This window comes from Neovison vison, chromosome 1, assembly GCF_020171115.1.
Source record: "Neovison vison isolate M4711 chromosome 1, ASM_NN_V1, whole genome shotgun sequence".
NCBI classification, from domain to species: domain Eukaryota; kingdom Metazoa; phylum Chordata; class Mammalia; order Carnivora; family Mustelidae; genus Neogale; species Neogale vison.
The window spans coordinates 56,170,873-56,193,976 of NC_058091.1; the positions used below are offsets into that span (position 1 = coordinate 56,170,873).

The 23,104-nt window shown below is 34.5% G+C and overlaps 1 protein-coding gene across 1 annotated transcript in view; it reads right to left on the minus strand.

Annotated features, from left to right (window-relative positions):
* The window catches only part of ADGB (androglobin), a 170,805-nt gene that overhangs the window by 26,400 nt on the left and 121,301 nt on the right, over positions 1–23,104 (minus strand). Inside the window, exons 27-29 of the mRNA XM_044247121.1 lie at positions 21,817–22,001; positions 9,183–9,382; positions 6,745–6,856 (exon numbers count right to left, since the gene is read on the minus strand). Of these exons, the coding sequence (XP_044103056.1) occupies positions 6,745–6,856; positions 9,183–9,382; positions 21,817–22,001 (497 nt within the window). The remainder of the gene's footprint in view (positions 1–6,744; positions 6,857–9,182; positions 9,383–21,816; positions 22,002–23,104) is intronic.

Genomic DNA, 23,104 nt, shown 5'->3' on the forward strand with positions numbered 1-23,104 from the left:
AATTCAGATTTATGTATCAGGAACTAAAAACCGAATGGGATTAGAACATTAACATAATTTCTAAACTAGAAGAGTTGCTCAGGATAAGGTATACATTTACCAAGTGTGATTGTACTTGGTAAATGTAAACAGGAAAATCTTTAGACGATGGATAGATAGATAGATAGACAAATAATAGATAGATGATAATCTCATCATGTTTGGTTACTTCAAAGACCACGAATTGGAAAGACCATGCATACATTGTGCCTAAGAAAGAACAATATATCATTAATTAGAGTTAAGGAAATAGTGTTATAGTCATGCTAATAAAATTGGGTGGGGCTTGAAAACAAAGATTTTGAGAATGATAAACAAAGTACATATGTGACTTTACAAATAGACTAGAACCTGAAAGGCCCAGACCAGTAACATAAAAATGTAACATATTAACAAAAAGATGTTAAAATAACAACACAATTAATTATGTATGAGGTAGTTGGTATCACAAAGGGTTACCTGCTCCAGATCCTCCAATTCCTATTTCCTTAAGAAAAAGTCACCTATCTCAGCAAGCAATTTTTACTAAAACCTAGGTATTAAAATACACTAAAGGTGGCACTGTTGTCTCATGTTAACCAGAGGACAAGCTTCCTAAACAGTTATAACAGAAATATTCTGAGTTGAATGCAGTTATATTTTAGGCCTTATTTTTTTATTGTGAGCTATAAAGATGTGAATTTTTAGAAAAAATTAAATATTTTCTTTCTCATAGAAATTAAATGTTAAATTTAAATGAGTAAATGTGATATTTCCACTGAATTCAGGATATACATAAAATTTTAAATTAGGGTACCAATACACTAATGAAAAAAATTTGATTAATTTCTATTTGATCTAAAGTATTTGTAATTGCAAAAGTAAGCTAAGTTAATAAGTGAAGACATTAGGGGGTGGCTAAGTGGCTCAGTTAGTTAAGCATCTGCCTTCAGCTTGGGTCATGATCCCTGGATCCTGGGATTGAGCCCTCTGCCTTTGCCTCCCCATCCCTTCCTAGCTGATGCTCTCTTTCTCGCCCACTCTCCCTCTCTAAAATAAATAAGTAAATAATCTTTTTTAAAAGATTGAAGGTATTTGTCATGATTTTTCTAAAATACATCATACCCAGATGTCTGGGTGGCTTAGTTGTTAAGCTGCTGCCTTCAGCTCAGGTCATGATCCCAGGATTCTGGGATCCAGCCCCACACCAGGCTCCCTGCTCAGTGTGGAGTCTGCTTTCTTTGCCTCTCCACCCCACTCCCTAGCTTGTGCTCTCTCACTCTCAAAAAAATTTTAAAAATCTTTTAAAAAATACATCATACCCTTAAAACTGACGTTTCTAGGTCTTAAATTGTAAATATAATTGACATATGTAAGTTGATATTGATATGTTTTCATTTAAACAAACTGGCTGCCTAAAAATTCACATTTATAAATGTGATACTGATTATTCTAAATTCAAATGCTGCTTGACTTTCATAAGATTGACCAAATGCTTTTATAAGAGAAAAAATTTTTTTAGTTCATAATACAATTCAATTCTGGATTTATTTGCTAGCTGCTTTCAGCAGCAAATGTATGATACAATGCAACATGTAATTTAATTTTGGTAGCTGCTCATTCACACATAAAATTGTCAAATGTTATGTCAAAAAAAGAAGATGCAATTATTCCCAGAGACTTCTTTTCTATTTAGGTACCTAATAATGAGAATGCCATTTTTGTGTGGGCTACTTGGTTCTAGAAACTTTATATACATTATCTTGAAACTTCACGACAAACTTTGAAAGATAGGAGTTATTATTCTAATTTCTCAGTGATAAATAACGGAGGTTTAGGTAGTCTGAGGAATTTTTGCAGCTATGCTGTATTTCTCCACTTAACAGTAACTTCCTTTTTTTTCCTTCTTTTTTGATTTTCATTTTTTATTGAGGTATGATTGACATAAAACACTATTATGTTTATTGAGGTATGATTGACATAAAACACTATTAGTTTTCAGGTACACAACTTAATAATTTGATATTTGTACATGTTGGAAAATGATCACCACCATAAGTCTAATAAATGTTAACTTACAAAAAACATATTTTATAATCTATATATTTATAATTTTGTAACATTACCCAACTCTATACATTATACTATTTCATGAATTATACTACTGTCTTTATTTCAGATATTAATTTTTTAGTTTCCTCTGGAATTTTAACATTTATCCATTAATATACCTAAATGTATTAAATATGATAGTTTATCATATTGGTTCATTTACGGAACTCCATTTGTGTTGGACAACTTAAGGTGAGAAACTTATTAGATCTTCAGAGAAAACATGGTAAGACCCTTTATGCAAACTTGTATGTTCAATAAAGAAATATATACAGTTCCCTAAATAAAGACTCTTATTCAGGACACAATAAAGGCTTGAAATTAGTACTACCATGTATTATTATTTTTTCCACCCAGACACCCTTAGTAGATAATTAACTCCCATTTAAAATCACAGCTGTGCCAGTAACTAGCTGTGTGACCATGTGCAAGTTTCATGGACAGTGTGTGCTTCAGAGTTGTATGTAAAATGATAGTAGTTACAGCATCCACCTCATAAGTTTATCATGAGGATTCCTTCATCAATTGACAGTTCCTACATCAATTCCACATAAAACTTTCAAAAGCTTCTGACATAAATGTTACCCACTATAACTTCTATGAGCATTAGTACTGTGTCAGTGCTACTAGTTAGGAAGTCTTTAAAGGACAAAATGGTAGAGTGGAAAGGTTCTGGGCTTTCAAATAAGTCAGATGTAGGTGAAACTCTTTACTCTGCTTCTTCCAGCCATGATTTACAGCATTTAGCAGGAAAATTATTTACAGCATCTAAGCTTCATTTTCTCATGTGTAAAATCAAAATGGTAATAATTATCTCTCAGACTTTTTCATGAAAATTGAGAATAGTATATGGAAAAAAACACAGTACAATAAGAGGCCCATAATGGCACTAAAAAAATCATAATCAAAATTCTAGAGCTCTCCAGTGTTTTCTTTTTGGTTACAAAATACAATTATATTCTTTTCGGTTTGTTTTGTTTCATTTTGACTAAAAATAGTAGGTGCTCATTTAAAACTTCTGATTTATAAATTTTTTATTTTAAATTAAATTTTGTCTTTAGATACTATTAATATAAATGAGACATAATTGTTTCAGCATATTGGTATATACTCTACTTTTTTTTTCTGTGTGTACCCCTTTTGCTCTGGGACCCACTCATATATTCTTAAACAGTAGTGGCAATGTAGGATCACCAATGTCTAATAGTAGATGAACTGTTCATATTAACCATAAAGAATTTCTGTGAGTTAAGCACAGGAAAGCATTTCTGGATCTTTCTTCCCCACCCTTCCTGACCTAAGTGAAAAGGGGAATGGCCTTGAAGAGTGGGACATGCGCATAGGGCTTTCCTGGTCACTCTGCTCTTCATATTCCTCTGACAAGAATTAGTCTCTATCCAGTCTCTATCCAGTCTCCTACACCCTGTAGGAGGCCCTGTCAGTCAGGTGTGTCCAAAATAGGCTCCCACATATCTTTTGAGACACAGTCTTCTGTCACTTTCACTTCCAGACAAAGTTCACTTCCCCTGCTTGGTATTCATCAGGATGTCATCATACAAACTATTCAAACCCCGCCCTTCCCCATACACTCGTCTCCGCTTCAAAGTGTCATTTCTTCTTTTTCTAAAGATTTACGTAAGTCTACATAATTCACACAACTTCCATATACTGGGAACAAATTTCCAATTATTGAAGAAAATACACACAGAAATTTTTAAAACCTGCACTTGACTAGACATATTTGAAAGTATTTTGCACCTTTTTAGACATTAGAAGTTCACCTTGGAGAGTTGGCAAGAAAACACCTCATTCACTCTTCCAACAGCATTATTCAATGCAGTGCTACATTTCCTGAATAGCTTAAATGTTTTCATGAATATCTCCTTTATCAGTGTGCATTCTTCTATCTTGCTGGAACATTATTCTGAAACAGGTGTTCCCCATGAACAAGATCCCCACCTGGATTTAGAAATACTGTTTCTGTTGTTCCCTTTTCGTGATTTAAACTGGGATTATTTATTCTGTGTCATGTGGGTGTGAGTTCACACCGATCATTGCTATAAACAATAGTTAACATGACTATTTTGAGCTTGTCAAAACAAGCATAACAGAATATTCAAATATAGAAATCAGAAGTATAAAGAGCTACAGACAACTCATGAAAGAGCCCACATAGGCAAAACAAAAACAAAAACAAAAACCTAGGATTTGATTCTCATTCTCTGATCTATTAAAATCCCTGATACCCTGAACGGTAATGTAAAATCTAGTAGTACTATACGTTTTCCTTGAAAAACAAAAAAAGAAATAATATCTTTGCAGAACACACATCATACACACATGCCCATATAAAACAGTGCTGCTTCTCTATTATTTTGATTTATTTTTATAATTGTGAGTATTTTATTTGCACATAAATCTTTAGCATAAAATATTTAATCCAATTCATATTGAGCAGATACTATCTACTTCTTTCTAGGAGGGGGGACACAAAATCACCCAGTAATTTGCATTATCTGTTATTTCAAGCAGATTTCTGTTGATTTATATTGGAAAAATATCTAGATTTTATTTTTAGCACAGTACAAACTATGAGATTTTGATTTGGACTATCGAGAAAATGGAGATAATAATTAATTTAAGGGGCTTTTCAGCTTCCATATGCCATTTATTCATATCATAATTGCAGTCTTTTCTGGTAGACAAGAATTCTAAATTGAAGTCTTATCTGCTCTCTATTCCAGATATTCTCAGTGGTGCTGGGCAGTGGAGGTATTGCTTCTTGGAGGAGAGGTAGAGGCAGAAGGAAGAAATATTTCAACAAAACTCACATTCTATGAATTTACCTAGGGGATGTGGGAAAGGATATCTGCCTTAGGGGATTTTATGTACATCACTGGTAAGCAGTACCTCAGCCCCTGGTTCAAGAAATAAATTCTGAGCTCCAGGGCACTTGGCGTGGGTGAAACACACAACACATATGAATAGCAAAGAGGTGGGAACAATGTGGTTCTGGTCTCACCACTTTCTCTACATGTGTCCATGCTAGACACCGACGAAAGGTCACAACTCTTTCTCGCTGATCCCAAAACAGCCCAGAATCCTTTCAAGACCCCAGGCCGGGATGCCATTAGAAGTGAAATACTCCTGCTGTTCCTAGCATTGCACGCTCATCCATTATTCAACAAACATTTACTAACAGCTTCTATCTGGTTCTGGAGATGCAATGATGGGGCTGAGGCAGAGTCCCTTTCCCAGCACGAGAGGGGCAGTTGGGAGGCAGACAAGTTCAAGATTCCCATAGAATGCATGTTCTGTGGATGCACACAATACAGTGGAAAGGAAATGAGGACTCTCAGTGTCATTAGTTTTATCAATTTTCTTTGGCTTTGATGTCTTGCCCTAGAATTGGTCCCTTCTTAACAAAGATTTAGTTCAGTAATAATAGCTTTCTCTTAACTTTGGTGATAAACTTTTATCAAGCCTTTAAATGAACAGGTTCATGAAGTTAGTATAAGCAAGCAAATACGTGAACAGGGTTTTTGACAATTAGTGAATAATGTCAATAACAAAAATAAGAGTAGCTTAGATGTATCCTTTCTTTCACTTACTTGACAAATATCATGGAGTGATTACTGTGTGCATTGTCTGCACTATGGATAATGCAGGATTGAACAGGTAATAATCTATGGAACTCCCTGACCTCAAAGGCATCGTGTTCTCGTAGGAAATACTGTTGACCCTTGAACAATATGGATTTTGTTTTTGTTTTTGCTTTTTTTTAAAGATTTTATTTATTTGACAGAGAGAAATCACAAGTAGGCAGAGAGGCAGGCAGAGAGAGAGAGGAGGAAGCAGGCTCCCTGCCAAGCAGGGAGCCCGATACGGGACTCGATCCCAGGATCCTGAGATCATGACCTGAGCAGAAGGCAGAGGCTTAACCCACTGAGCCACCAAGGCTCCCTGTTTTTGTTTTTTAAGATTTTATTTATTTATTTGTCAGAGAAAGAGATCACACAAGCAGTGGGAGCACAGCCAGAGGGAAAAGCAGGTTCCCTGATGAGAAGGAGCCAGATGACCTGAGTTGAAGGCAGACCCTTAACCAACTGAGACACCAAGGCGATCTGTACAAGATGTGTTTGAACTACGTGGGTCCACTTGTGAATATCTTTTTCTAATGCATCAAACTCCCTGCTCAGGAATTTTAAGAGTAGCTTATTTTTGAAAAAATAAACCTGAACCTTTTTTCACTTGGAGATTCTCCTTCTCTTAAATATTTTAAGAACTAACCTTTAGGGTTATACTATCTCAACAACTTAGACAAATATAATTTTATAACAGAAAAGTCTTCTGTACACTTCTTAGATAATCATCAAGTAATTTTTACTAACTGGACTAAACACATTTAAACTAGGCCTAAATAATCATATATTTTTAGTTCTTACTATCCAGGCAGTAAAGATTTTGATACATAATCAATTAAGAAAGCAGAAAATGCCACTGGATATGAAATGCAAATTGTAAACAATAATGTTTTAATAATTATATGATTAATTTACTATTAAATATTTATATAAAATACAAGGTATATGACTAACATTTAGGAGGGCATACCTTTGCTATCACTTTTTTCCAATTCTTTCAATGCTTGAACAAATGTCTGCTGACTTTCAGTGAGAGGCCAACTGTTGTATAATACCAAACACTGTATAATGTACTTGTTAACCTGTGAAATAAAACGTGATGTTTAAACACAAACGATAAGAATAAATATAGCATATGCCTTATAAGAACATAATAAGTGCATAATTTTCTATATCACACAATCAGAATTTGGTCAAATACTATCAGATGTTCTCCAAAATTTTGTAGTATCACAGTCTATAAAATTTATCCTCACATCCACACCCACACCTGCAATTGTATAGTCTAGTGTTTATAATTTTTGCATCCATGCTTAAAAATGAAACTTAATCATTTTATTTTTGTTCCTTGTCGGTTTGGGAGTCAGGATTACAGTAATCTCTTTAAAAGGATTGAAAAGTTTGTATTGTTTTTCTGTTTTCTAGAACGTACTCCTTGAAGGTCTGTTAGATCTATTCTGTGAAGCAAGCTGGGTCTATGACTTTTGGAAAGGTTAAAACTCTGATTATCATTTCAATGTTATTATTCTTTACTATTATTATTATTATTATTTTATATTTTCTATCTTCTCCTAAAGTAGTTTGCCAGTCCTCTTCCACCCCTGCATTTGTTACATCTTTTTTCCCTTACGTCTTAAATTCACTAGCATAGAGTTGTGCTTAATAGTTAATTTTTCTTTTTTAAAACTGTTGATTGCATTTATACCTCCACTCTATTTTTGTTGTTCTGTATTTGATTTATTTACCTTTTTTTTTTTTTTCCTTGCTTAGCTGGTCTTACAAGAAGCCTGCCCACTTAATCATCTTAAAAAAGCTTAGAGTTAAGGCGCCTGGGTGGCTCAGTGGGTTAAGCCTCTGCCTTTGGCCCAGGTCATGATCTCAGGGTCCTGGGATTGAGCCCTGCATTGGACTTTCTGCTCAGTAAGGAGCCTGCTTCCCCCACTCTCTCTGCCTACTTGTGATCTCTCTCTGTGTGTCAAATAAATAAAATCTTAAAAAAAAAATCTTTAAAAAAAAAAGCTTAGAGCTAACACATCTTGCTAAATTTTGTTCTTTGTTTTTCTAATTTCTACCTCACTTTTATTAAAATGTTTTCTTCTTTTATCTTTGAGTTATTCTTTTGCTCTTTTTCTAAATTTTTGTTTTGATAGCTTAGCTCATTTGTTTTTAACCATTCATACTTTCTGATGGATTAATTTGAAAGTCAACATTCCACTGAATGCTATTTTCTATATTATAAATTTTGATTTGTATTTTTTAGTTGTTACTGAGTTCTTAGTATTCATTTCTTTTTTAGCTGTTCTTTGTAACTGAAGAACTATTTAGCATATGCTCTTTTGCTTCTACATTTATGGGATTTTAGGTGGTTATTTACTAATTTCTGTATTATTGCACTACATTCCGATAACATCTGTAAAGTATAGGTTTTTATTGAGGCTTCACATGTGTACTATGAAAAAGTATATTCTCAATTTAGTAGGTAAGTGTTCTATATAAATATCTAAACAATAAATACTTAAATTTTTCAAATCCTAGTAATCATATGTATTTTTTCAGCTCAATCTATTGGTTTCTTAGAGTTGTTTATTAAAGTGTTCAACTATTAACTAACTTTATTTTTCTCTGTAATTCTAAACAACTTTTACTTTTTATTCATTGAGTCTGGACAGTTAGGTTATGCTGTATAGTTATGATCATATTTGCTTGTTATATTCTTCCTTTTATTTTTACATAATATCCTTCATAAATTCTATGCCCTGAGATGTTAATATATCATCACAGTTCTCTCGGTCCAACTTTGAATTTTCAATGCCATTTTGTTTTAAAAAGTGTCACTTTTAGGCTCCTTATAGTTGAATCTTACTTTTTAATCTAACTTTAATTTTTTATTCTTTTAATTGATTAATATTTCATTTGTGTTTATTGTCATTAGTCATATTAGGGTTTACTTCTAGCCTCTTATTTTTATTTCTTTTTATTTATTTATTTGTTTTGTTTCTGCTGGATACATCATTTTTTTCTGAAATTACATGAATTGCCCTTTATTTTACATATATATGTTTTTAACTTAAGATATATACAAATTAGTTTTTATTAATATGTGACCTTTTTCATAATTAGCCTCATAACTCATGTAACATTAGATATTTACATCTACATTATAGAGTTAGTATACACAATAAACTTGCTATTTATTTTAATATCTTGGCACAGAGAAACCATTAAATAATGTTCAATCCCTTGATTCTGTTATACACTGGAGGCAATGAAGATAGAAAATATCATATACATATTGATAATGCTTAGGAAAGGAATCATCATTATATTTGTTAGATTTTTAGGAGTAATACCAGATTACTCCTAAATGGTAAGAGAATCACCAAAGGATTCTCTTAAACATAACTATACCTGTTGTGCAGTGCTAGCATTTTCTTCTATGGTGGGCATACTGACAACTTCCTCCTCCAGAATGGGCTGCCCAGGGTCTACAATTGCACTTGCAGGTCTGCCCTTATAGGATTTCTGACTTCCCTGGGTAGATTTCTTCTTGCTGTACAATTCTTGCTCCTTCTTGGATGCAGAGTGCATTAAAAGAACTTGTTTGCTAGCTGAAAAGGAGATATTTATTACACTTAAGTTAAAATGTGTGAAATGCATAGTTATGACTGACTGTGTTCTTTAGGTATATCCTTTTATAAGACACTCAAAGGAACAGGTCAATTTGTTTTGTTTTAATGAGATAAAAATCAATATCACTGGCTCTTGGGAGATATTCCAGTCTTAAAGAAACTTATATAATAGACTGTGACTTGCATAGAGTGATGCATATTCTGAGCAACCACTGATTGCTAAAAGAATGTACAACAATTCCACAATTTTTCATTCATTTTGTGTGACACTAAATGACACTTGAATGACACTAAACTAATAACATACATTCTGAATGACACTAAACTAATAACATACATTCTGACTTCTTCAGTGCGTGTGTGTTATTACTTATGTAAGACTCCTATTTTATTTTTTCTCTATTCATTTTTTGTAAGTAAAATATAATAAAACTACCATTTGGAGGGATAAAAATAGAAATGTGCCCAGTGTAATTAATTGATCAAACATATATTGAGAGAACATAAGTAAATCACAGAGAAAGTCCAATTCTAGCCATGACAGAGTAATGGGCATTGGATTTACTCAAAGCCATGAAAAAAATAAAATTAGGTAAAATGTATAAAGCAACTGTTTTCAGCCATTAAACAATGTGCAGCCCAGGACTGTAATCCTTGAAAGAAAGAAATCTGCAGATTTCTGCCTGTGAGCACCTTCTTGACTGTGGCACAGAGAAGCAGAGTCCAAGCAGTGAACAGCAGTATTGTCAGGTTCAGGAAGCAAGATTATAGTTTGAGACTCCTGAGACCACTAAAATTTGTGAGGCAGGGTACTCGGGGAGTAAGGGGTAGAGAATGGCACCCAGAAATACACATAGGGTGTCTGCTTGGGTCTTTAACTGAATTCTAAACTTGATTTGTACAAATACCTAATGGGGCCTGGCAGACAACTCCCAGGAGATTGTGAGCTTAATAGAGATTCTGAAGTTTGTACAGTGTTGAAAGACATTGAAGTTCTGCCAAAGTATGAAAATTTAATGAAAACACAGGGCATCAGGTGAGACTCAACAAAAGCTATTCTTTAAGCTAGTACAATGCTAACCTTAGAGTAATGGAAGCACTAGACCCAATTTAAGAAAGCTTAGAACAAAGTCTTGAGAGGATTAAACTAAGCTGTCAATAAACCACTTACTAGAGCAAAATTAAAAACTCTTTCAATGAAGAGAGCATAATCTTGACTTTTAGCAATGTAGCTTGTACTGTGTGCAGTACACAATCAGTCTGATATGTAAAGAAGCCAAAAATATGAACACAATTTGAGAAAAAAGTCAATAGAAATAATGACACAGATGTTGGAGTTAGCAATAAAACAAAATGAAAAATTTTAACAAATGAATACTTTAAAATAGCTATGAGAAATGTGTTTAAGGGTTTAAATGCTCCCATAAAATGACACAGGGTAGCAGATTGGATAAAACGACAGGACCCATCCATATGCTGTCTACAAGAGACCCATTTGGAACCAAAAGATACATCCAGACTGAAAGTGAAGGGATGAAGAAGCATCTTTCATGCCAATGGGCCTCAAAAGAAAGCTGGAGTAGCAATTCTCATATCATATAAATTCGATTTTGAACTAAAGACTGTAGTCAGAGATATAGAAGGACATTATATCATTCTTAAAGGGTCTATCTACTAAGAAGATCTAACAACTGTAAATATTTATGCCCCCAATAGGGAAGAAGCCAACTACATAAGCCAACTGTTAAGCAGGATAGAGAGTCATATTGGGGTGCCTGGGTGGCTCAGTGGGTTAAAGCCTGTGCCTTCAGCTCAGGTCATAAATACAGGGTCCTTGGATCGAGCCCCACATCAGCTCTCTGCTCAGCAGGGAGCCTGCTTCCCCCCCCCCCTGCTTCCTTCTCTGCCTGCTTGTGATCTCTGTCAAATAAATAAATAAAATCTTTTTTAAAAAGAAGCAAAAAGAATCATATTGATATGAATACATTAATAGTAGGGAATCTTAACATGCCACTCTCAGTAATAGATCATCCAAGCAGAAAATCAATAAAGAAACAAGAGCATTTAATGGCGCATTGGACCAGATGGACCTCATAGATATATACAGAACATTGCACCCAAAACAACAGAATGCTCGTTCTTTTCGAGCACACATGGAACTTTCTCCAGAAGAGACCACATACTTGGTCACAAATCAGGGCTCAACCGATACCAAAAGATTAAGATTATTCCCTGCATATTCTCAGACCACAATGCTTTGAAACTGGAACTCAACCACAAGGAAAAGTTTGGAAGGAATTCAAACATTTGGAAGCTAAAGACCACCCAGCTTAAGAATGTTTGGATTAACCAAATCAAAGAAGAACTTAAACAATTCATGGAAACCAATGAGAATGAAGACACTTTGGTCCAAAACCTATAAGATACAGCACAGTCCTAAGGGAGAAATACATAGTCACCCAAGCCTCCCTCAAAAAAATAGAAAAATCCAGAATATACCAGCTCTCTTTACACCTTAAAGAACTAGAGAATCAACAACAAATTAAGCCAACCCCACACACAATAAAGAAAATAAGATTAGACTCAAGATCAATGAGATAGAAACTAGGGATACAATCGAACACATCAATAAAACTAGAAGCTGGTTTTTTGAAAGAATCAATAAGATTGATAAACCATTGGCCAAACTAATCCAAAAGAAAGGAGTAATGACACAAATTAATAAAATTATGAATGAAAGGGGAGAAATTATGACTAACACCAAGGAAACAGAAACAATCATCAGAAATTATTATTAACAGTTATATGTCAATAAATTAAGCAATCTAGACGAAATGGATGCATTCATGGAAACCTATAAACTTCCAAAACTGAATCAGGAAGAAATTGACAACCTGAATAGACCAATATCTAGTAATGAGATTGAAGCAGTGATCGAAAACCTCCCAAAGAACCACAGCCCAGGACCTGATGGTTCCCTGGAGAATTCTACCAAACTTTCAAAGAAGAACTAATACTTATTGTCCTGAAGCTGTTGTAAAAAATAGAAACTGAAGGAAGACTTCCAGATTCTTTTTATGAAGCCAGCATTACCCTGATCCCTAAACCAGGCAAAGACCCCACCAGAAAAGAGAATTTCAGAGCAATACTCCTGATGAATATGAATGCCAAGATTCTCAACAAGATCTTAGCTAATAGGATCCAACAGTGCATTAAAAAGATTATCCATCATGACCAGGTGGGATTTATCCATGGGATGCAAGGGTGGTTCAACATTCACAAATCAATCAATGTGATAGAACAATTCAATAAGAGAAGACAGAAGAAATACATGGATCTCTCAACTGTTGCAGAAAAAGCATTTGATAAGATACACCATCCATTCCTGGTTAAAACCCTTCAAGGTATAGGGATAGAGAGAACAACATTCCTCAACTTCATAAAATCTATATATGAAAACCCACAGTAAATATCATCCTCAATGGGGAAAAGCTGACAGCCTTCCCTTTGAGATCAGAAACATGACAGGAATGTCCACTCTCACCAGGTGTTCAACATAGTACTAGAAGTCCTAGCAACAGCAATCAGACAACAAAAAGAAATAAAAGGCATTCAAATTGGCAAAGAAGAAGTCAAATTCTCCCTCTTTGCAGATGACATGATACTTTATATGGAAAACCCAAAAGACTCCACCCCAAAATTACTAGAACTCATACAGAAATTCAGTAATGTGACAGGATACAAAATTAATACACAGAAATAAGTTGCTTTCTTATATACTAACAATGAAAATATAGAAAGGGAAATTAGAGAATTGATTCCATTTACTATAGCACCAAGAATCATGAGATACCTGGGAATAAACCTAACCAAAGAGGTAAAGGATCTGTATTCGGGGAACTACAGAACACTTATGAAAGAAACTGAAGAAGACAAAAGATAGAAGAGCATTCCATGCTCATGGATAAGAATAAACATTGCTAAAATGTCTATATTGCCTAGAGCAGTCTAGGCATAGTTTCAATGCCACCCCAATCAAAATTCCACCAGTCCTTTTCAAAGAGCCAGAACAAACAATCCTAAAATTTTAATGAAACCAGAATAGACCCCGAATTGCTAAGGAAATGTTGAAAAAGAAAACCAAAACTGGGAGTATCATATTGCTTGATTTCAAGCTTTACTGCAAAGCTGTGATCACCAAGACAGCATGGAACTAGCACGAAAACAGGCACATAGACCACTGGAACAGAGTAGAGAGCCCAGATATGGACCCACAATGTTAAGGTCAAATAATCTTTGACAAAGCAGGGAAAAATATACAGTGGAAAAAAGATAGTCTCTTCAATAAATGGTGTTGGGAAAATTGGACAGCTATGTATAAAAGAATGAAACTCAACCATTCTCCTACACCATACACAAAGATAAACTCCAAAAGGATAAAAGACCTCAACGTGAGGCAGGAATCTATCAAAATCCTAGAGGAGAACATAGGCAGTAACCTCTTCAACATCAGCTACAGCAACTTCTTTCAAGACATGTCCTCAAAGGCAAAGGAAACAAAAGTGAAAATGAACTTTTGGGACTTCATCAAGATGAAAAGCTTCTGCACAGCTAAGGAAACAGTCAACAAAACAAAGAGGCAACCCATGGAATGGGAGAAGATATTCACAAATGACGCTACAGACAAAGGGCTGATATCCAAGATCTATAAAGAACTCCTCAAACTCAACACTCACAAAACAGATAATCACGTCAAAAAATGGGCAGAAGGCAAGAACAGACACTTCTCCAAAGAAAACATACAAATGGCTAAAAGACACATGAAAAAATGTTCATCATCATTAGCCATCAGGGAAATTCAAATCAAAACTACATTTAGATATAACCTTACACCAGTTAGAACGTCCAAAATTAACAAGACAGTAAGAAGTGTTGGAGAGGATGTGGAGAATGGAGAACCCTCTTCCCCACTGTTGGTGGGAGTGCAAGTTGGTGCAGCCACTTTGGGAGACAGAGTGGAGACTCCTAAAGAAATTAAAAATAGAACTACCCTATGACCCTGCATTTGCACTACTGGGTATTTACCACAAAGATACAGATGTAGTGAAAAGAAGGGCCATCTGTACCCCAATGTTCTTAACAGCAATGGCCACAGTCACCAAACTGTGGAAAGAGCCAAATGTCCTTCAGCAGATGAATGAATAAAGAGGATGTGGTCCATATGTACAATGGAGTATTATGCCTCCATCAGAAGGGATGAATACTCAACTTTTGTATCAACATGGATGGGACTGGAGGAGATTATGCTGAGTAAAATAAGTCAAGCAGAGAGAGTCAATTATCTTGTGATTTCACTTACTTGTGGAGCATAAGGAATAACATGGAGGACATTGTGAGAAGAGAGAAGGGAGTTGGGAGAAATTGAAGGGGGAGAAAAACCATGAGATACTGTGGACTCTGAGAAACAAACTGAGGGTTTTGGAGGGCAGGGGACTGGGGTATTGGGTGACCTGGTGGTGGGTATTATGGAGGGCATATATTACATGGAGCACTGGGTGAGGTGCATAAAAAATGAATTTTGGAACACACACACACAAATTAAATTAAATTAAATTTTTAAAAATTGTCATTACTATTATGGCCAAAACAAGAAAAAAAAAAGAAATGTGCTTAAGGGTTTAAGAGAAAAGATCAACATATTGAAAGAATTAATGGTGAATATCAACAGAAAAATGGAAAAGAGAAAAAAAATTCAAGGTTGGACTATATCTGGTATCTGGAATGACACATTCCTGAATGCACTTTTTTTTTAAAGAATGAATGAATTAATTAATTAATTTACTTAACAGAGAGTGCAAGAGCACAAGCAGGCAGAGCAGCAGGGAGAGGAAGAGGGAGAAGCAGGCTCTCTGCTGAACAGGGAGTCAGATTTAGGTCTTGATCGCAGCATCCTAGGATCATGACCTGAGCCAAAGGCAGACAACTAACTGAGCTACCCAAGAGCCCCATTCCTGGATTGACTTTAAAAGCACATAGTTAAATCAGAAAAAAAGATTAGTAAACTTGAAGATAAGCAATCAAAACGATCTAAATAGAAGCATAGAGTGAAAAAAAAAAAAGAAGAATAGAGGCTAACTGCCTCTAGTATTAGAGTGTAGTGGGTGGAATGTGATTCACCCAGAAAGATAGGTCTATCCAGAATGTGATCTTATTTGACAGAAGGGTATATGCAGCTATGATTAAGGTAAGAGTCCCAAGGTGAGATCAACTTGGATTAGTATGGCCCTAAGTATAATGATGGGTGTCCTTAAAAGAGAATGAAAATAAGATGACAAAAAGTCACACAGAAAGAAGAAGGCTATGTGAAGAGAGAAGCAGAGATTGCCAAAGGTGTGCCATCACAAGCCGAGAAATGTGAAGAGCCACCAAAAAATGGAAGAGGTAAAGGAGGATTCGCTTGTAGAAACTTGGATCGGACAAGAGAATCCTCTTGGCCTTGACAACACCTTAATTTTAAGCCTGTGACTTCCAGAACTATAAGAGAATTAATTTTTGTTGGTTTAAGCCACCCAGTTTGGGGAAATTTGTTACAGGAGCCTTAGGAAATTAATACAGATATCAAGTGATCTAAAGTACACATATTCCTAGTCCTACATGGCACTAATATAAAAACAAAATATTTAGGTATGAACTTAAGAAAATATGTGTAAAGTCAATACATTGAAAGTATAGAACACTGTTGAGAGAAATTAAAGACCAATAGGTTGAGAGATATACTGTGTTCATGGGACCAGCAAACTCAGTTTGTTCAGATGCCAATTCTCCCCAAGTTTAACACAATCCCAATCAAAATCTAAAGCTACAATTTTCACGAAAAGTGGTGTTGGACTAAGAGGAATATTGATTGATTGAATATCGGTTGATCAAAATAGAGTTCCAAAACAGACCCATGCACACATAGTCAATTGATTTTTGACAAAAGTGTCAAGGGAATTCAATGTGCAAAATAATGGCTTTCCAATATACAGTGTCAGAACAACTGGTTATCCATATGGGAATAAATAGAAACAGATCCTCTACCTTACATTATATACAAACATTCAAGATGGGTCATAAAATTAAACATAGATGTTGAGATTATTAAATGTATAGTATAAAATATGACATGTAATATTTATGACCTTGGATTAAAGAAAGATTTCTGAGATAATACACAAACTGTATTAGTAATTTTTTTCTAAATGATGACTGACTTCATCAAAATTAAAAGCTCTTAAGAAGTTATTGCTGGGGAACCTGGGTGGCCCAGTCAGTTAAAGGACTGCCTTCTGCTCAGGTCATGAGTCCCAAATCCTGCATCAGGCTCCCTGCTCGGTGGAGAGTCTGCTTCTCCCTCTCACTTTACCCCACTCTCTCTCAACCTCTCTCTCTCATTTGCTCTCACTCTATCTCAATTAAAAAAATAAAATCTTTTTTTTAAAAAAGCTATTGCTAAGGAAATGAAAAGACAAGACATCGTCTTTGCTAAGCAAATATTTGATGAAGATGTGTATCCAGAATATATAAAAAAAAGACAACCCATTAAAAATATGGCCGTAAAGAAAGAATAGATAATTCAGTCAATGAGTTATACATATGGCCAATAAGCACACATATGCCCAATAAGCTCAACATCATTAGTCAGAAAATTTAAACCACAAAGAAATAGCACTACATGCCCACCAGAGTGACCAAAATAAAAAACATTGGCAATAAATGTTAGCAAAAATATGGAGAAACCAGAACTCATACACTTTGCTGATGGGAGTATAAAATGATGGAGTCCCTTTGACAAAATTTTTGGCTAAGTCAAAAAAGATAAAATATACATATGTCAAGCCATGGCAATGTTAATTTAACTCCTGAATATTGATTCAAGAAAAATGAAAATATTGTTTAAAAAATATACAAGCATGTCTCTAACAGCTTTTATTATCATACCCTAAAACTGGAATAAACTCATATGCCCAATAAAAGAATAAATAAATAAAGTATAGTATTTCCATACAATGGGATAATACTCTGCAATATAAAAAGAAATGCAATAGCAACAATAGGAACGTATCTTAAAAACATTATTCTGAGCTTAAGATACCAGTGCCAAAAGAGTGTTTGTAGGGTTTCGTGGAGTTCTAGAACAGGTAAAATTACTATACTGTGATGAAATGTGAACAGTGGTTACATCTTTGGGGAGATGAGAATTGAGTAGAAATGGCCTTGAGAGATCTTGTGGGTAAATGGAAATGTCTATATCTTGTTAGAAGTGTGCGTCACACTAGTGTATGCACTTACCAAATTCATCAAATTAGATTTGTGCCTTTTCCTCTATATAAATTATACTTTGATTAGCAGTTAAGAATGAATGACACAAAGTCTCTATCCTTGTGAAGTAATTCCTTCATTACTTCCTTCAGACATTAAGTCATTCATTCAATCCAACTTTAACCATATATTAAAAAGAAGAAAATCTTCCTTAATAAATGAGAATCTACAAATCAATCAGAAAAAAAGTTAATTCTAACAGAAAAGCAAGCATAACACACAGAAAAATTTTGAAGAAGAAAATATAAAAGGAATATAAGTAAGATGTATAAAATCATACATGCTTGAACATCACTAACTCTAAGTATAATATAAATTAATATTTTTAGCAGTCACATTGATAAAAGTCAAGAATATGATAATTTAGAATAAAGGATAAAATAAGGTAAATTTAGGCAAACTCCGTGGAGGACAATTAGGCAATATATACCAAAATTAAACTGTACATACCCTTGACCCCAGAGTTCTACATCTAAGCATTTATCCAATATATATGCATATACAAGTTCAGACAAGAATATACATGAGTTTAAAAAAAAAAAACAGGGTTCTTTATGTAAATATAAAATTAAAGTTATCACAAATCACTATCACTAGATGACTGACTACATTAATTATAGTATATCATCAACAAAATTGAGCCTTATACAGCCATATGAAATAAAATATTTTACTATCCCTAATCCATAGTACTTTCTCAAAGACCCAATTTCCTAGATTGTAAAATCTGTAGAAAAATCAAAATTTAATATTAACTCTATAACATGAGTACTGCTATAAGATTTTATTCTTAAAAATTATATGAAATAGGGGTGCCTGAGTGGCTCAGTCATTAAGTGCCTGCCTTTGGCTCAGGTATGATCCCAGGGTCCTGATCATACCAGAGCCCTGCATCAGGCTCTCTGCTCATCGGGAAGCCTGCTTCTCCCCCTCCCACACCCCCCTGCTTGTTCTCCCTCTCTCACTGTGTCTCTTTCTTCAAAAAATAAATAAATGAAATCTTTTTAAAAATTGTATGAAATATATTGACATTCTTTCAAATTCTCGTGAGATAAATCAAAACCTGAAGAGCCTATACTTAAGATTTTGTTACTGGGCCACTTCAGAGCCTTCTAAATCTTTGCAAAGGAGTTTATTTCTTCTTTTGTACAATAGAATGTTTGCTTACAGAATAAATATTATAGTCTGCCACATCCTATTCTCCTACAAATATTATGTGCACACACACACACACATTTTTTTACATGCATATTGGTGGAGGTACTCCAGTACAGGTCATAAAGAATTCATAAGTGAATATGTTTCTAAGAGAAGCAGCTAAAAAATGTTTAAAAAGAGAAAAAGGAATTTCAGTGTCTCCTTATGTGGTTCATAAATGCAAATTAATAGCATCCCTTTAAAAATGATAACCTGTTTGAAATCTAAATCAAGAAATAATCTAACTCACAGTAACAATTCTATAAGTTTCTATGGAGATATTTTAAAATCTAATCTGTGAAACATAAAGAATCATGAGTGAATGGAAAGAAATAGTTTTTACTTGCATATGAATTCAGTACTATAAAGGTGTCCATTCTCAAATTAACTAATCTACATAGTCAAGGCAATCAGAGGGAAAATGATAGATTTTTACGTTTGAAGGGAATCCAAAAAAATTATACTGAAGATCACAAATGTGAAAATAGAAATATCTTGTAAAAGAAGAACAATTTTGGATAATTTCTGAATTCTGTTCCAATTACCCTTCTCCATTTCTGTCCCTTTCTTTGCCATAAGTAAACTCATAAAATTATTTAAATGGTTATGTGTAATTTTCTTGGAAATAGTGACTTATGAAGTGAAATAATGATGACCTATGTGACAAACTATAAGCAGTGTTAGACTCTACTAATTTGAAGATTTTATTTATTTATTTGAGAGAGTGGGGAGAGAAAGAGAAAGAGCGCACAAAGGCATGAGCAATGGGGAGTGGCAGAGGCAAAGGGAGAAGCAGGATCCCCACTGAGCAGGGAAACTGACACAGGACTTGACCAAGTCCCCTGGGATCATGAGTTGAGCTGAAGGCAGATGCTTAACTGACTGAGCCACTCAGGTGCCCCGACTCTACTATTTGAAACAAAGGATTTGCTGTTAATGATATATATATTTATATATATGTGTATATATATATGAAATATATATATTAATGAGATATATATGTATGTTTTTAAATATATATATTAAAAAAACAAAACAAAACAAAAACATGAGGCCACAAATACCATAGGAGTGTTGGTATGCTATGCCTGCTAAAGTTTTGGAATTAAGGTATCCCTGCATGAAGCAAACTATGAAAACTACACTATCTGTGTAGAATAGATTAGAACGAAGAAAACAGAGCCAATTTAAAGAGTAAGAGCAGGAGTCAGACTAGCAAAACTTAACAGTAGTTTGACAGTCTTAACATATTGAAGGAAAAGATATAAATGGAGTTCAGGCAGATTTGAATGAAAAACCATGTGTAGTAATGTGAATTGAGTACTGAAAACAACCCTGGGTATCTTCAGGGATGAAGGGCAAATGATGAGAGAAAAAGGAAGCAGGATCCAAAGAATCGTTTAATTTGCAATTGTACTCAAGTTCAGTGTTACTAATCTAATAAAGTGCATTTCCCACTTCCCTGTGCCATTATAGTGTGAGGTCTTTAATTCTCTGGTCCTCCAAATTCTTATTCATATTAGAAGGGAATATTCCCTTCTACAATGACAACTCACATATTGTTTCTGGGCTTAATAAGAAAAAATAAAGAGAGCCCTGCTTTTGGGGCATCTATTCTAAAAAAGACAGAAAAGAAGAAGAAGAAAAAAAAAGAAACATTCAAATATTATAAGATAGGTACAAAGTCATTTTTAGTAATTTGCTGATACACTTAAGATAATCAACATAAGCACTATTGGGGATGAGAGTTTAGGAAGGATAGTGGCGACAAATTGTTATGCAAAAGTCAACAATAAGATGTAATCAATTGTTTATGGATGCTGGGTTGGCTCAGACAGGTAAATGTCTAACTCTTGATTTCAGCTCAGGTCATGGTCTCAGGGTTGTGAGATTGAGACCCATGTAGGGCTCTGCACCCAGCTGGGAGTCTGCTTGAGATTCTCTCCCTCTCTTTCCCTCTACCTGCCTGCCCCCCATATATGCAGTCTCTCTCAAATAAATCATTATTTTTTTAAAGATTTTATTTATTTATTTGATAGAGAGAGAGAGCACGAGCGGGATGAGGGATAGAGGGAGAAGCAGACTCCCTGCTGGCAGGGACCCTGACACAAGGCTCCATCCTGGGATCCGGGATCATAACCTGAGCCAAAAGTAGACATCCAACGGACTGAGCCACTCAGGTGCCCCAGATAAATAAATAAATCCTTAAAAAAAATAAAAGATATAATCAATTATTTAAAAAAACATAATGGCAGAATTCAGGGAAAGCACAAGGGACTTACTGTTCTCTTATTTACAATTTTCTGTTTCAAAATTTTCTACATTGGGCAGTGTATTATTTTTATGTTCAGAATCATTACAAAAATTATTGAATATGTATCTCAGTATCTCTGTCTTCCATTATTTCAGAAACAATTTTATTTTATTAATTAATAGTTCTTATGACTTATATTGAAAGTAATGATTTTAAAGGTTCTGTTAATTTTTATAGTCTTAAAATAATGAAGTAGGGATAAAAGAACAGTGAAAACTTCTCCCAAGATAATAAAAATGTTATTTCTTAATCAGAATTCTAAGAAGGTATATATAAGAAAGTCTTTAAAGTAGAATTATATGTATTGATCTTCAGAGACTAAGAGACACATTTGTGTGTTCTGACACACAAATGAAAGTTTTAAAAAAATATTTTACTATTTACTATTTAAAAAATAGTATCAAGTTTTACAGATATAGTTACAGATATAAATAATAGCTTATTTTCTATTTTACCTTAAATAAAATAATTTAAAATCAGTTGCATACACATAAATTCTTATTTACAGATCTAAATTTAAAAAGGCAAGAGACACACTTACACTGAGAGCTCACAACTTTTTCACTCCCCAAGAAGTTGATTGCTGGGATTATAGCATGGCCTTTCCCAGTGGAGCTGACAACAATTTCCTCATTTTCTAAGATCTGTAGCTTGATGAATACATCTGGCTTAGACGTGCGTACCTGTACCGTAACAGGATGTGGTAAGGCAACTTTAATGGAATACCTATAAAGGAAAACATTTGACTTATAAGAAGTTTGTTGATCTTTCCCTCATGTCAGTAGAGGAAACTGTATAATTTGCTAATATGGTAATCTAAAATAAATCCATTGTGTAAAATTGACCCAAATCCTGGAAACGTTATTGCTATTATAGACTGTAACAAAAGATCTCAATATGCTATGGTAAAATGAAACAGCATAGGACATTTATTATCATCAGATCCCAAGCAGGAAATATAACTTATTTTTAGATACGATAAACACTTATAAAACATGAAAGATCTGCACACTATGGCCACACCAAAACTTCCTGTTATACCCTCCTCTCCAGTTGGATAACTGGCAGCATCCTTCAAAGCTTCACTGTTTATCACGTTTTCTTTGATTCATAAAAATACAGAGAAGTCAAAATTAGTATCCACCACTTGTACTCTCTACCTTTACCATTACAAATTGGAAACCTTTTACAAAAAGACAAAATGCACAGTATAGCACCATCCCAACCCTTCTCTTGACACAACTGAAGACATTTTGTTCTGTTTCATTTTTTATCTTGTTGGAGTTCTTTTTCCTAGTTTTGGTGAATCTTCACAAATGATCAGGACCTTATAAACTCTCAACTGCTCCAGAAATTTGCTTTTCTGAATCTTGTCTTTCTCCTGTATCTTAAATCTCCCCTTCTTTTTTTTCTTGCCATCAGTTTTTGTACATGTAAAGGTCTCACCCATCTTTTAACAAAAAACCAAAGCAAAACAAATAAAAAACACAAACAAACAAACCTTCAACCCACCCTGAAGTATATACGGCCTCTGCTGATTTTTTCACTCCTCCCCAGCTTGACATCAAAGGAGAGTGGTTGATTGCCACTGTCCACAACCCCATCTCTTCCTATTGGCCCACGATATTCTACTCAGTCCCCAATAGAAGTGGTGCTAACCTTGCTCTTGCAAATTTCAGCAGCTTGTCGCCACCCTGTAGAAATTTCAGTTCTCATCTTTCTTGACTTCTCAGGAGAATTTGATAAGGTTGAGTCAACCCTCATTTACTCTTCTTCAAAAACTCTTCTCTTACACGTGTAACAATTTCTGCACCTCCTAATTTGGTGCT